At 41.2% G+C, this 14,627-nt stretch overlaps 1 protein-coding gene and 1 long non-coding RNA gene across 4 annotated transcripts in view; both read left to right on the plus strand.

Annotated features, from left to right (window-relative positions):
- The first annotated feature begins 1,078 nt into the window (after positions 1-1,078).
- Positions 1,079-14,627, plus strand: part of LOC132405127 (uncharacterized) — a 64,309-nt gene continuing 50,760 nt past the window's right edge. Inside the window, exons 1-2 of the long non-coding RNA XR_009515769.1 lie at positions 1,079-1,189; positions 4,354-4,512. This is a non-coding gene — a long non-coding RNA (uncharacterized LOC132405127). The remainder of the gene's footprint in view (positions 1,190-4,353; positions 4,513-14,627) is intronic.
- Positions 10,293-13,282, plus strand: LOC132405125 (plectin-like). Of its 3 annotated transcripts, none has more exons than XM_059989826.1 (2): positions 10,293-10,583; positions 10,795-13,282. In XM_059989826.1, exon 2 carries the CDS (start codon positions 10,962-10,964, stop codon positions 12,585-12,587), a length of 1,626 nt encoding a protein of 541 aa, XP_059845809.1. In that variant the 5' UTR covers positions 10,293-10,583; positions 10,795-10,961; the 3' UTR covers positions 12,588-13,282. The 3 variants fall into 3 exon arrangements, with proteins under 3 accessions (XP_059845809.1, XP_059845810.1, XP_059845811.1); XM_059989827.1 differs by having other exon boundaries at positions 10,293-10,574; XM_059989828.1 differs by having other exon boundaries at positions 10,293-10,516.

Consider the following 14,627-nt stretch of genomic DNA (forward strand, 5'->3'; position numbering starts at 1 on the left):
GGAGAGGAAAGAATTTTATTGGAGAGGAGAGTGGATCATAGGAGAAAGGGAGGGAAGAAGAAGGAGGGTACTGGGGATGTGATAAACAGGTGAGAAGAGGTAAAGGGCTAGAGTGGGGATTAAAAGAGGAGGGGAGAGGAAGGGGTCAATATTCAGAAAAGATCAATATTCATGCCATCAGGTTGGAGGTGACCCAGACAGAATATAAAATGTTGCACCTCCAGCCTAAGGGAGGCTTCAACTTGGCACAAGAGGAAGCCATGGACTGATATGTTGGAATGGAAATGAGAATTGAAATTTAAATATTTGGCCATAGGGAAGTTCCACTTTTGGTGGATGGAGCGAAAGTGCTTTTCAAAGCGGTCCCTCAATTTATGACGTGTCTCACTGATGCAGAGGAGGCCACAATGGAAGCACTGATATAATATTCGACTCCAGCAGATTCACAGGTGAAGTGTTGCCTCACTTGGAAGAACTGTTTGGGGCCCTGAATAGAGGTAATGGAGGAGGTGAATGGGCAGATGTAGAATTTTGACCATTTGGGGTCAAATGGACAAGGAAATCACAGAAGGAATGATCCCTTTGGAAAATGGGGGGGGGGGGGGGGTGGCAAAGAAGAAGAAACGTCATATTTGGTGGTAGAATCTCTTTAGAGATGGTGGAAGTTGCAGAGGATGATGTGTTGTATGTGTTCATTGAAGCTCATGGGGTGGTAGGTGAGGAGAAAACGAACTATCACTGTTAAGGCAGTAGGAAGATTGGTGAGCACAGAATCTACTACTTAGCTTTATTACCATTATGCTAAAGGGAAGTATTTTTCCTCTACTTTACCCAGGGCTTTGTAATTTTTAACACACATTCTGTTTACTCTGTTCCAAAGAAAAGAGCCACAGCTTAATCATTTCTCATTGTTATCAAAAAATATGGTAAGGCAATGACACTTCTTCCTTAAAATAGAAATGCAATTGAGCTGTAAACAGTTTTGAGGGGATTTGATTGGGTAAATATAAAGATATGCAGAGAATTCCCAAAGTCTAGAGTCACTAAGTAATTGAGGACAGCATGCAAGCATAGCAGTTAGCGCAGTGGCAGCGATCAGCGATTGGACCTTAATTCCTGCTGCTGCCCGTAAGGAGTTGTAAGTCCACTTTCTCTGGTCTCACCCACATTCCAAGGACGTACGGTGTGGGTAAGTAAATTGTGGGCAAGTTTTGCTGGTGTCAGAATCATGGTGACACTTGCAGGCTGTTCCCCGCACATCCTCGAGCTGTCTTTGTTATTGATGCAAACGATGCATTTAACTGTATGTTTTGATGTACATATGACAAAACTATTCTTTTTTATTTAAAATTAATTTAATGAAGGCGGTTCTTTAAAAAGGATTTGTAAGAAAGCTTAACTTGCTACTGCATAGAGCAGTTCAGGCAATTAGCATGAGTGCATTGACGGAATAAGGACATGTTGAAGAATGGATGGGAAGCAAAGCTGATCATACAGGATAATTAATAATGGAGGAGGCTTCTGTAAAGCATCACCATTGACATATTGCCTATTGTGTTGTAATATTCCATGTTATTTCTTCTCTGAGGTTCTGAGCTATTGTTTTTCATTTATCTCCATTCTGAATTGTCTTGGATATTTATTTGCCCATTATGCAGAAACAGATAAATCTTTCATTTTCACAAATAATAATTTAAAGCTGGAAAAGAGATCATCACTGACATGGAATATGAAGAAATGCATTTTGGTAAACTATCAAGCAGGAAGTAATGTTCTTAATTAAATTCAACCTTCTATGACAAATGCCTCTGAAAAGTGGAAGTGATTTATAACTAGTCAGTTATCAAGCAATGGTTATCAGTGTGAACTGAAATTAAATGTACACTCTGGGCTAATTTTAACTCCAGTGAATAGACACTTGAGAGCAGAAAAGGGAAGAAATTAGTTTTAAAATCTGACAATTGTATTTAACTTGTGGATGTCAAGCTCTGAGAAAGAAATTCTCTGTTTATTTGGGATTCAATGTAAGAATGTCAGTTATTTATCAAAAGTGATAGCTGAAAATTTTTAGGATGGACTATAAATGCATCTTTTCACCATGTTTCTTGGAAATTACCAATGAAACCAAGGCAAGAGCATAATAATGTTGATAACAGTTGAGAGGGAGCTCCAGCGATGGGCTTCCTTCATAACTTCTTGTTTGGACAGAACTAATTAAGTAAACTTGGAAGCTCAGTTTGCAAGGTGCACATGAACTGCTATTTGTAGATCTTCACAGCTCCATCATGATTGGGGCTACCTTTATTCTGCTCTTTACGTTAACAAGGGATTTTCAATATCAGTGACAATGCCATCATTATCACACCTGCTTACCTTAATCTATTAGGGAAAAAATGAAACAAAGTGGGCCCAAAATTTTTGGGAAAACATTGGATTTAAACAGATATTCAAAGATTCAAAGCACATTTATTATCAAAGTATGTATAAACTATACACCTTGAAGTTTGTTTGCTTAGAGTCAGCCACAAAGCAAGACAAAAAAAACACATCATACAAACAATAGCTGCAAGCCAACAGATCAAGCCCCAGATACGCTCCCTGAATAGCCAGAGTAGATCGAAGTCCTTGGTAGCCTTGGGTCCCCATTCATCACACTAGTGGGGCAGAATGCAGAACAACTGGATAAGTTCACAGCCTGGGCACCACAGAAAAAGGAATAACCTTCCAGAAGAGAGCGAGCAAACTCCACCGGACCCTTGCCTCTGTACCTAACCCTCAGTCTCCTCTTATTCTTTAAATTGCCTTTAATTTTGATATGTGTACGTAATCCAGAGCAGCCCAATGCTCAGTGAATTGGACATAGTCCCCCCAAATCACCACAAATTCGTTGAAATTCCCAGTATTTACAGGGGTAGATCTGCCATTTTCATGACAACAAGACAACACTAGCATGCAGCGAAAAATGCAAATGAGAAGGCAAATAGCATCTTAGCTTTTATCATAAGAGAGTTGAAATACAGGCATAATGATGTATTCCTGCTTGGTGAGATTGATCATCTGGGATTATATATCATTTTGGTTTCTTTACCTAGAAAAATATCTACTTCCATAGTGGAAGTTCAACAAATATTGCAGGTCACCTGCCTGATTCCTCATTTGTCCAGAATACCATTTGAAGAGAGATTGAATGGACTAGGCCTGTACTGTTTAAAGTTTAAAAGAAAATTAAGTGATTTCACTGAGATTTATAATATATTTATCTGAGGGCAGCGCATATACATGGTTAAGAAGAAAACATAATGCCAAAAAAGTAAATAACTAAACTTACCTTTTTCCTCCTAACCTCCTTTCTGATATCTGTAGCTCGCAATGGCGTGCCTGGATACTTCCCCAGCATCAGTGTAACACTGTGCAGTTAAGCTTATTAACTTACTGGCAAAAGTGATTAAAGAGTAGTTTACATTTCTGTTACAAAATGGATATAGAAAAAAGTTCAAATTTCAAAATACATTTATAACCAAAGTAGTTATGTATTATTATACAACCTTGAGATTTGTCTCCTAACAGGTAGCCATGAAACAAAGAAACCCAAAAGACTCCATAAAAACAGGGGGAAGAAGAGAAGACTGGCAATGTGCAGGAAAAAATCAAATCATGCAAACAATAAACGCAAGCAAATAGCTTTCTGAAGTGCACAGAGCATCTGGCCCCAGACCCTTAGTTCAGCACAAAGCCGAGTGAACGTCACGGATCAGCGAGTTGAACCAGGCCATCCTGGTCCTCAGGCACCCACACTCTGACCTTTTCAATCTGGCCTGCTGTCTAAATCATCGTCCATTGAGGTTCAGTCACCTCAAAATGCTCTAAGGCCTGGATCCTGCTGCCTCAATTCGACCTGTACCTGACCTTTTCAGTTTGGCTCAGTGCTTAAATCATCATTCAGACATCGAGTTCCATTGCTCTAGTATGCTCCGGTGCCTGGACTCTGCTGTTTTGATTCGGTTTGTACACACCTTTCAGATCCGGCAAGGCAAGGCATTTAAGCTGATCGAATCTCAGGTCTTCCTCACTCTCAGCAATGGGACTGCTGCCAAGATACCAAGAGTAGGGATAACGAGTAGAGTATAATCAGTTTTGTCACATAAGAAACTATTCTGGGAACGAATATATTTCCTTACATCATAGAAAGAGGCCGTTCAGCCATTGGGTCTGTGCTAGCTCAGAGCAATCCCATTGATTTATAATTTTCCCTGTGGCCTAAGACTCACATTTTCATCAATTCTATCATTGACCTCTACTGGGGGGTAATTAACAGCAGATAACTTGTTTCTTTGTTTATTCTTTGGTACATAGGAGACAGTTGGAATCCTAGGAGATTGTGCAAACTCCAAAGAGAGATCATGAGAGGTCAGGATCACATCTGGGTTGTTGGAGCAATCACAGTATCTATAAGAAGGCTTTTATTACATGCTGGCTGCCATTTGAAGACATCTCGATGGAGATGTAGCACAGGTATTGCCTTACAAAAATTTTCCAAATCCACAGAGTCAATAAACCTACAGGCACTTCTTTTCCATGACAACCTTGCCTTGGAAGCTATAATTTGACAAGTTCATCTTTGATGCACAGGCCACATCATTCATATGCCTGACACCTGTTTTCTGAAACAGGATTTCTACTCAGGGCTCTATCACAGCAGATTAAAGGCTGGATAAAGGAAACAATGGAAGCATATTCTCAAAATGCTGCCTGAACAATGCTGGAGCCTCTTGCCCATGACCATCAAAATAGAGGAGTATCTGTGGTGACATTTGAACCTTGAGCCTCTTTTTCAGAGAATACACAGAAACCACACAAAAATAAAGACAGTCAGAATGCACTATTTTCCAAATTACCCACACTTTATCACTTCCTGCCCAATCTGTTGTCATCATCAGACCCCATATTGGCCCCTCAGAACCCTCAGATCTGGAGTGGAAGGAGGTCATCCCTGACCCTGAGGGACAGCCTAAGAAGAACCAGATAAAAAGGATTTATTAATGGCTTGGATAACATAAAGTTTTAACATGTTACAATGATCAAAGATTTCCCAAGGAATGAAGAATAAGCTATTTTTTGGTTCAGTAATAAATCACAGTTACCACAATTATCATAGCTAAACAATACAACACAGGCATAAATTCCTAACAGATATGATACTTTCCTTGCCAAAGTGTGGTCTGTCAAACAAGAAATGAATTTTTCCAAAATGCTACAATAATAGGTAGCAGGAGCTCTGTTATTCCTTATGTTTTCCAGTTCTTTATCTATCAATGTTGTCAAGGTCAACATTAGTTCTACCCTTCTAATAATCACTCAACATTGATTTTACCAATATTGTCTTTAGGTACTGTAGCTATTCCGTTTAGATAGCTATTCTTACAAAGTCCATTCTCATGTCATCAACTTAATGGTTAGTTTTAAGGTACTCACTCATGATTTCCCCTTCCCTTGTCTGCTTCACTACTGGGATAGTGTATTTAGTTTGCTTCTCAGATTCAGTTTATTGTCATTTATAAACCACAAATACATTGCAGTTAAAAAATGAGACGTTCTCCAGAATGATGTCACGAAAAAAGCACAAAATAGACCACACAAGAAAAACCACATAACGTTTGGCAATCCCCAATCCAGAGTCCGGAGAGGCTGCTGCGTATCGATATCACGCTACCGTCTTAGCACGTTCCCCGGAAAGGAACTACAAACCCATCAGACAAACCTAAAGCTACAAGACCTACACAAAACCACAAAGTTACATATAGTTATAGTTAACGTATAGTTTCAACAGTGCAGACAATACCATAATTGATAAAAGACTAACTGACAAAGACCACATAATTATAACACATAGTTTCAACAGTGCAAAGCAATACCATAATCTAATAAAGAGCAGTCCATGGCACGGTTTTAAAAGATAGTCTCAAAGTCCCGACAGCCCACCATCTCACGCAGACGGTAGAAGGAAGAAAAACTCTCCTGCCATGAACCTCCAACGCCGCAGCTTGCCGATACAGCACTTTGGGAGCTCTGACCACAGTCAACTTCGAGTCCTGGGGTAGTTGGGACCTAGACAAAGGATTGCTTATAGATCAGTGTTAAAAAAAACATGTTAGAGCAATTAAAGAAGCCTCAACATTGCCCTGATCTTCCTTTCCTTGTAAGATTTTCTTCTGCATTGTGCATTTAATATGTTCACACAATGAATAACTCAACCTATTTAAATACACCCAGCTAATTAAACCACAACCTACTTCTTAGCATGCCTGTGATGTTGGTTCAAAACTCTACAAAATGCAATAGAGCCGTATTAGTTATTTTAATATAACTAAATTACTTTAGTGACATTTAGAAATAATTCAAAGTTCAAAGGGAATTTATAATCAAAGTACATACAGTACATATCACCACACTCAACCCTGAGATGAATTTTCTTGCAGACATTCACAGTGGAACAAAGAAATATAATAGAATCAAAGAAAAACTACACACAAAAGTTGACTAACAATCAGTGTGTGAAAGAGAACAAAATGTGCAGATACAAATAATTAAAAAGTAGGCAGATAGGTAGGTAAACAAATAAATAACAGAGAATGAGTTGTAGAATCCTTGAAAGTGAGTCCATAGGTTGTGGAATTAGTTCAGAGTTGCAGTGAGTGAGGTTATCCACACTGGTTCAGAAGCAGAATGGCTGAAGGGCAATAACTCTTCCTGAAGCTGGTGGTGTGGGACCTAAGGGTCCTGTTCCTACTTCCTAATGGCAGCAATGAGAAAAGAGCATGGTCCAGATGGTGAAGGTCCTTGATGATGGAAACTGTATTCTTGTGGCAATCTTCCTTGTAGGTGTGCTCACTTATGGGGAGGGTTGTGAAGGACTAGACTGTATACACCACTTTTTGTAAGCTTCTTAATTCCTGGGCATTGATATTTTCAGACCAGGTTGTATTGCAGCCAGTCCGAATACTCTCCACTGTGTATCGATAGAAATTTGTCACAGTTTTAGATGACATGCAAGTCTACACAAACTTCTAAGAAAGTAGAGGAGCTGTTGTGCCTTCTGGTAATAGCATCAATGGACTGGTTCCAGGACAGAACCTCTGACGTGACGATGCCAAGGGATCTGAAGTCATCCTATCCACTTCCAATCCCCTAGTGAGGATTGGCTCACACACCTCCGGTTTCTTCCTCAAGCAGTCAATAATCAGCTCAATGAGGGTTTGAATGTTGCTGCCACAACAACAACCAGATTTTTTATTATATCACTTGCCGAATGCAAATTTACCAACACCTTTGATTTTGCCTACATCAAGAAACTTAAATATGGTATTGGAGCCGTCCTTAGCCTCACAGTCATAGGTACAAAGTGAGTGAATGAGGGGCTATATTGTTGTATTGTGTAAATAGGCTGTACATATTGAATACAGCTTAGCCAGAAGCATGAAATTATTGGGCTTAAGTAAATGGGAAAAATGTAGCAAATATGTATCAAGTAGGTAAATGTCCTTTAGAAATGGTTAAGAAACTGAGAATACAAATAATATTAAGAGTCAAAACCAAGGCTGAGTTGGTGATAATAAGCACAATTACATGCACGCACAGGTACAATGGAAAGATTGCTCGCAGCATCATCACTGTCACACGGCATCATACTGCATAAGCAGCATCCACAAGATAAACAAAAATTAAAGAAACACTTTTTATGAGAAAACATAACTGGAACAGAAAAACAAAGTCTATTTTAATATGAAGTGCTCATGATGTTGCTGGAATGTAGTGATTAGGGTTTTGCTGTTTGGTTCAAGAGCTGAATGGTGCAGAAGAATAACTGTTCTTGAGCCCAGTAGTGTGGGAATTCAGGCTTCTTTAATCTTTGTGGACTTTTCCTTATGATTGCATCAATGTGCTGGGCCCTGCATAGGCCATCCAATATGTCAATGCCCAGGAATTTAAAACTTCTGACCCTCTCCACCACTAACCACACCCTCCCCCACCCCCAAAATAGACTGGCATATTAAGAGAAAATCTGCAGATGCTGGACATCCAAGCAATACATATAAAATACTGGAGGAACTCAGCAGGCCAGGCAGCATCAACGAAAGGAAGAACAGTCAAATGTTTTGGGCCGAGACTCTTCAGCAGGACTGGGGTGAAAAGAAGATGAATAGATTTAAAAGGTGGGGGGGAGGGGAGAGGGAGAAGGGGATGGGGAATGCTGAAGGAAAGGGGGCAGCCATTACCGATAGTTTCAGAACCATTCCCCATCCTCTTTGCCCTCTCTCACCTTATCTCCTTGCCAGCCCATCACCCTCTGATGCTCTTCTACCCCCACCCCACTTCCTACCTTTCTTTCTTCCATGACCTTCTGTTCTCTACTATTGGAACTTTCTTCTCCAGCCCTGTATCTCTTTCACCAATCAACTTCCCAGCCCTTAACTTCATCTCTACCATCCCCTCTCCCGGTTTCACTTATCACCCTGTGTTTCTCTCTCCCCTCCTCCACCATTTAACTCTACTCCTCAGCTTCTTCTTTCCCCAAACATTGACTGTACATTTTTCCATAGATGCCACCTGGCCTGCTGAGTTCTTCCAGCATTTTTTGTGTGTTGCCTGGCCCATCCTTTCCCTCCCTGAAGGCAACAACCAGCTCTTTGGCTTTGCTGATATTTGAAAGGTTGTTTTTGCAGCACCAGTTAACGAGGTCTTGCTGCAGTAAAATGACTCATCACCACCGTGATTCTCCGACGACATTAGTTTCATTGGCAAATTTGACCTTTTATTATTGAAATAAGTCAATCACAAATTATTAAAAGCTCTTTTTTTTGAAATATTCAAAAAGGCCTGATCAAGCTCACACCTTGATAATTGGATGCTAGAAAGGAAAGGGTATAGCTTGCAAATGTATTAGCCAATGAAGTAGGAGTAGAAGTCGGCCTACAAAACCCTCTAGTTTGCACTTTAATAAGACCACACCGAATTTGATTGTAGTTTCAATCCGCTTTTCTGACCACCAGTCCCCACTCCACCATATCAAATCTCTAACTCTGACTTCAATATATTGAAAGACTCACAGCCATTTTAGGAAGCGAATTCTGAATGATCAGAATTCTCAGAGAGAGGACAGAAATTACCTTACTTTCATTTTAAATGAAGGAAAGGGCTGAATAGTCTCCTAATACAGTGCTTCCATGTTTGCCATTAGGACCCTCAAACGGAGAATTAGATGCTTGGTTAACAACGAACCACAAAGATATTTCATTTCCTCCTCCATTATCCCTAGACTGGCTATAATGCAGGTTCATCCCCTGCCCACTGCCTTGTGATGCTCAGATGAGGAGGTGGAAGGGGTGCAGAAAGAAAAGATGGGAGCAGTAATTATGAATTCTTAGTGAGCATTTCTGGTCCATTGGTTTTGGTGATGATGTCCTTAGTAACCTTCTCCTACTTCCACTTTATTTTGTCCCATGTGCTTTCTGTGCTTGTTTCTCCTTTCCAGTCTTTGATCAAGATGTTGAACGTTGTGTCACAATATCTGCTCCCATGCAATGTGTACAGAACTACTATTAAACATTTTTAGAATTTACAGGGTAGTAATCTCAGGATTGCTGTCTGTGCCACGTGCTATCGAGCACAAGAATAACATGATCAGGCATATTATTGTCTGGCTGAGAGACTGGGGTAGGGGGCAGGACTTCAGGTTCCTGGATCATTGGGGTCTCTTCTGGGAGAGGTAAGACCTGTACTAGAAGAACGGGTTAGACCTGAACCCAAAAGGGTCCAATATCCCAGCAGGCAGCTTTAATAGAGCTGTTAGGGAGGGTTTAAACTAATTTGGCAGGGAGATGGGAACTGGGCTGAGGAAGGGGGAAACAGAAATAAATCAAAGATAGCATGCAACAGAGATGATAGAAAGGACAGGCAGAAGATAAGGCATAGTCACAGCCAGTGGGAAAAGTTACAGGGCATTAGAGGCCTGGTGCAATTAAAACAGAAAGCAACAAATACAGGATTGAAAGCGTTATATTTGAATGCACACAGCATTTGAAATAAAATGACGATCTTGAAACTCAGCTAGAGATTGGCAAATATGATTTTGTGGCCATCTCTGAAACTTGACTAAAGGATGGCTGCCGTTAGGAGTTGAACGTCCAAAGACATACAGTCTATTGGAAAGATAGGTTTACGCAGAGGAGGTGGTGTGGCCCTGTGTAATATAAGTGTGCTGTCTTTACGACAGTTATTTAGTTTATAATATTTCGCTTAGTAATTCATTCAATAGTATTTTCTAGTTAGAATTAGAAGTGTTTAAAGTGTATTCATTGCATGTAAAATATATCGGCATGCGATGACGTCACATCCGGTTTCGCCGCGTCTTGTGGGAAAACACCGGTTTGAAATTAGCGCGAGGGTGGGGGCTTTCCACGAGGCTCACCTGAGCACAAGCAGTTTTGCAGGCATGAGAAATCACAGTGAGAGCAACGCTGTAAGTTAATAGATAATCGATATATTGAACTAAGATGTTAATGCTGATCCTGTTACAGGTAACGACGGTAGATAATGTTTATGCTTTTGTTAGTTAAAGAGTCGCGGATAGTTTGCATGGAAGTGTATTTAAAGTAGTCAATGGAGCAGGTAAACTCTCCCTGTATACTGCACCTTAGTGTAATGTAGTTATAGTCACCTTTGCAAGTATTTACACTTGAAATGTGATATTAAGGAAGGAACAAATACTGTATCAATCTTGTATTGTTTTATCAACAGTTTTCACCATATGTTAATGTGAAGAGTGAACAGTAAATGGTTAATCTTACTGCGATCTGGTTCTTATTAACTGTGGTTTATCCGGACGTTAAATTCGGCGTTTCGTTACACCCGAAGGAGAACGTGACAGTGAAAAAGCGGCATTATCAGGTGTTTCAAGTGCTGCAATGTCAGCTCAATCCAGCATCAAGTCGACGCCGCCCAGCGACAAGGGCAGTAAACCGACATCAAGTAAGTCCGCACAGGCAAGAGCCAAGGCAGAAGCCGCCAAGGTGCGACTGCATTACGCCAGACAAGAGGCAGTTTTGAAAATGAAACTGGCCACCAAAGAAGCCGAAAGGGCCACCAGACAAAGAGAAGAGGCTGCCAGAGAAGCCGAAATCCAGAAAGAAAGGGCCGCCAAAGAAGCCGAAATCCAGAAAGAAAGGGCTGCCAGAGAAGCCGAAATCCAGAAAGAAGAGGCTGCCAGACAAAGAGAAGAGGCTGCCAGACAAAGAGAACAGGCCGCCAGAGAAGCCGAAACCCAGTTGGAAATGACAAAAATATCGACAGAGTTGCATGTGCTGCAGCTAGAAGGAGAAAGAGAAGCTGCCAGGGTGGAAGCAAAGTACATAGAACAAGCTGAAGGGTCGCGTGATCTGACCGAAGTAAGATCTACTTTAGAAAGGACCAGACTGGAACGCACAAGCGACTATGTACAATCTCAAATAGACAGGCAGGCTCGTCTCCCCTCTCCATACGTATTCGATAACTTCCCCAGCTACGAGGAACCTCAGAGAGTCACGATTGCATCACATCCATACGAGGAAGGAAATTTACCCTCACGGCTCCGTGATGAAGTCAAGAATGAAAGAACCGACAACGCTCCTTCACCCCCACAACAGGACGGCGGGGAGGGAGAGGTTCACTCCAGGACAACAATTGTCAGCTCGAACTGTACAGAAGTTTGCGGTCAAACTCAGTCAAGCCGTTCTTGTTCCGAGATCTGCCTCACTGAGGTGTACCCTAAAGAAGCACAACAAGACATTACCAAGCGTAAAGTAACCGACGAGACGCTAGGTCAGTCAGTTTTCGTTCAAACCGAGGACGGAAACAAACTTGCACAATCAGCTCAAGATACCATTTCTTTAAAACCCAAAGACACCAAGGTCTTCAGAGATGAAGCAAATAATGGGGTTGCCCCATTGCCAATCAGAGAACCACGCCAGCGCTCACCAGATAACAAAGAGCAGGCAGTCAAACGGTTCACGTCCTTACGGAAAACCTGGAAAAGGAAACCTGAGATACAGCAACGCACCCGATTGGCCCACGAGGTACTGTGCACCCTAATGGCAGAGGTCACAGCCATTATAAACGCACAATCATTCCTACCTGTGTCTTCTGACCCAGAAAACCCCTTTATACTTTCGCCATCAACGCTCCTTACGCAGAAGGCAGGAGCACCTCCTCCACCAGGAGACTTCTCAGACAAGGATTTGTACACAAAGCAATGGAGACAAGTCCAGGCTCTGGCAAATCAGTTCTGGCCTCGCTGGAGACAAAAATATCTACCTTTGTTGCAACAGAGACAAAAGTGGACAGAACCCCGAAGGAATCTTCAAGTTGAAGACTTAGTCCTGCTCAGGGACAAGCAAGTCGCTCGCAACAGCTGGCCAACGGCCAGAATCACTGCTACATTCCCTAGCGGGGATGGACATGTCAGGAAGATCGAATTGAAGACTACCGACCAAGGCGATGTGAAAATTTACCAAGGGCCAGTTACAGAAGTTATTCTACTTCTACCCAATGACTGATTAAGAGACTAAGTTTTGTACTCTGCTCATTGTGACCTTACGAAGGTCAAGCGGGGAGTGTGCTGTCTTTACGACAGTTATTTAGTTTATAATATTTTCGCTTAGTAATTCATTCAATAGTATTTTCTAGTTAGAATTAGAAGTGTTTAAAGTGTATTCATTGCATGTAAAATATATCGGCATGCGATGACGTCACATCCGGTTTCGCCGCGTCTTGTGGGAAAACACCGGTTTGAAATTAGCGCGAGGGTGGGGGCTTTCCACGAGGCTCACCTGAGCACAAGCAGTTTTGCAGGCATGAGAAATCACAGTGAGAGCAACGCTGTAAGTTAATAGATAATCGATATATTGAACTAAGATGTTAATGCTGATCCTGTTACAGGTAACGACGGTAGATAATGTTTATGCTTTTGTTAGTTAAAGAGTCGCGGATAGTTTGCATGGAAGTGTATTTAAAGTAGTCAATGGAGCAGGTAAACTCTCCCTGTATACTGCACCTTAGTGTAATGTAGTTATAGTCACCTTTGCAAGTATTTACACTTGAAATGTGATATTAAGGAAGGAACAAATACTGTATCAATCTTGTATTGTTTTATCAACAGTTTTCACCATATGTTAATGTGAAGAGTGAACAGTAAATGGTTAATCTTACTGCGATCTGGTTCTTATTAACTGTGGTTTATCCGGACGTTAAATTCGGCGTTTCGTTACACCCGAAGGAGAACGTGACAATAAGAAATAATATTAAATCATTAGAAAGGGATGGCATAGGATCGGAAGGTGTTGAGTTAAGGCAAGGGTAAAGGAATTTGTATACAGGCCTCCAAACAGCAGCCGGGATGTGGATTACAAATTACAGCAGGAGAGAGAAAAGGTGTGTCAGAATGCAATGTCACGATCAGCATTGCAGATTTTAACATGAAAGTGGATTGGGAAAACCAGGGCAGTGCTGAACCTCCAGAGAGAATTTGTAGAATGTATAAGGGATGGCTTTTTAGAACAGCTTGTTGTTGAGCTCACTAGGGGATTGGCTGTGCTGTACAATGATCTGGAGGTGATAGGAGAGCTTAAGGTTAAGGAACCCCTGGGGTCAGTGATCACAATATGATCGAGTTCACTTTGAAATGTGAGAAGAGGAAACAAAATTCCAATGTGTCAGTATTTCGGTGGAATAAAGGAAATTTCAATGGCATGAGAGGGGAACTGGCCAAAGTTGACTGGAAACGGACACTAGCAGGTGTTATGGACCAGCAACAGTAGATATGGAATGGAGTCCAGGAATTATTGCAAAACAACTAAATTTATTAATATTTACGCAGGAATACAGAAAATTAAACAAACAACTAACTCCAACAGAGGTTCATGGCATTCTGCGTCTATAGCTCCCAAACAGTCAAACTTAGAAGGTGATTCATAAAATAAGTGAGAGGAGAGACTTGTAAATTCACGATGGAACAAAGAGATTCTTGGAGATTCACAATATAGTGGAGAAGCGATCTTGCAGAGATAAAGAAACAGTTACCACAGTTTGCAATCGTGGAGTACCTTATCCGAAGAGTCCAAGAAAGGTGATATTTCACAGAGTAACTGACGGGGAATGTCCCTTTCACCAAAATGGTCACCACACAACACCTGAGACCACAGGTGAGTGCCCCAACCCTGGTATGGATTATACAAAATGTCAGTCACATTTGAAATCCACAGAGTGCTGCTGGCTAACCCAATCCTTTTGGTTTGTTCGAAGCCTGCAATCTTAACTCTCGCTCTCTCTTTCTGTCGATTCTTTAACGACTCCCTAACGAGCGACTGAGACTTTTTTAATACTGTCGGGGATATGTCATCACGTGACTCTTATTGGAGTATAAAAGTTGCATTGTTTGCTGTGTAACCAAAACTATGTAGTCAGCTTTGAGCTTGTTATTTGCTATGCATGTATCCAATTTAGTAGGAGAATGAAATCTTAAGAATGTAGAAGACAATGGTGTGTTAATGAGAGGTAGCTAAGAGATGTAGATTAGAACATGATTAAGTCAATGGTTA

This window comes from Hypanus sabinus, chromosome 15 (assembly GCF_030144855.1).
Source record: "Hypanus sabinus isolate sHypSab1 chromosome 15, sHypSab1.hap1, whole genome shotgun sequence".
In the NCBI taxonomy this organism is placed as follows: Eukaryota; Metazoa; Chordata; class Chondrichthyes; order Myliobatiformes; family Dasyatidae; genus Hypanus; species Hypanus sabinus.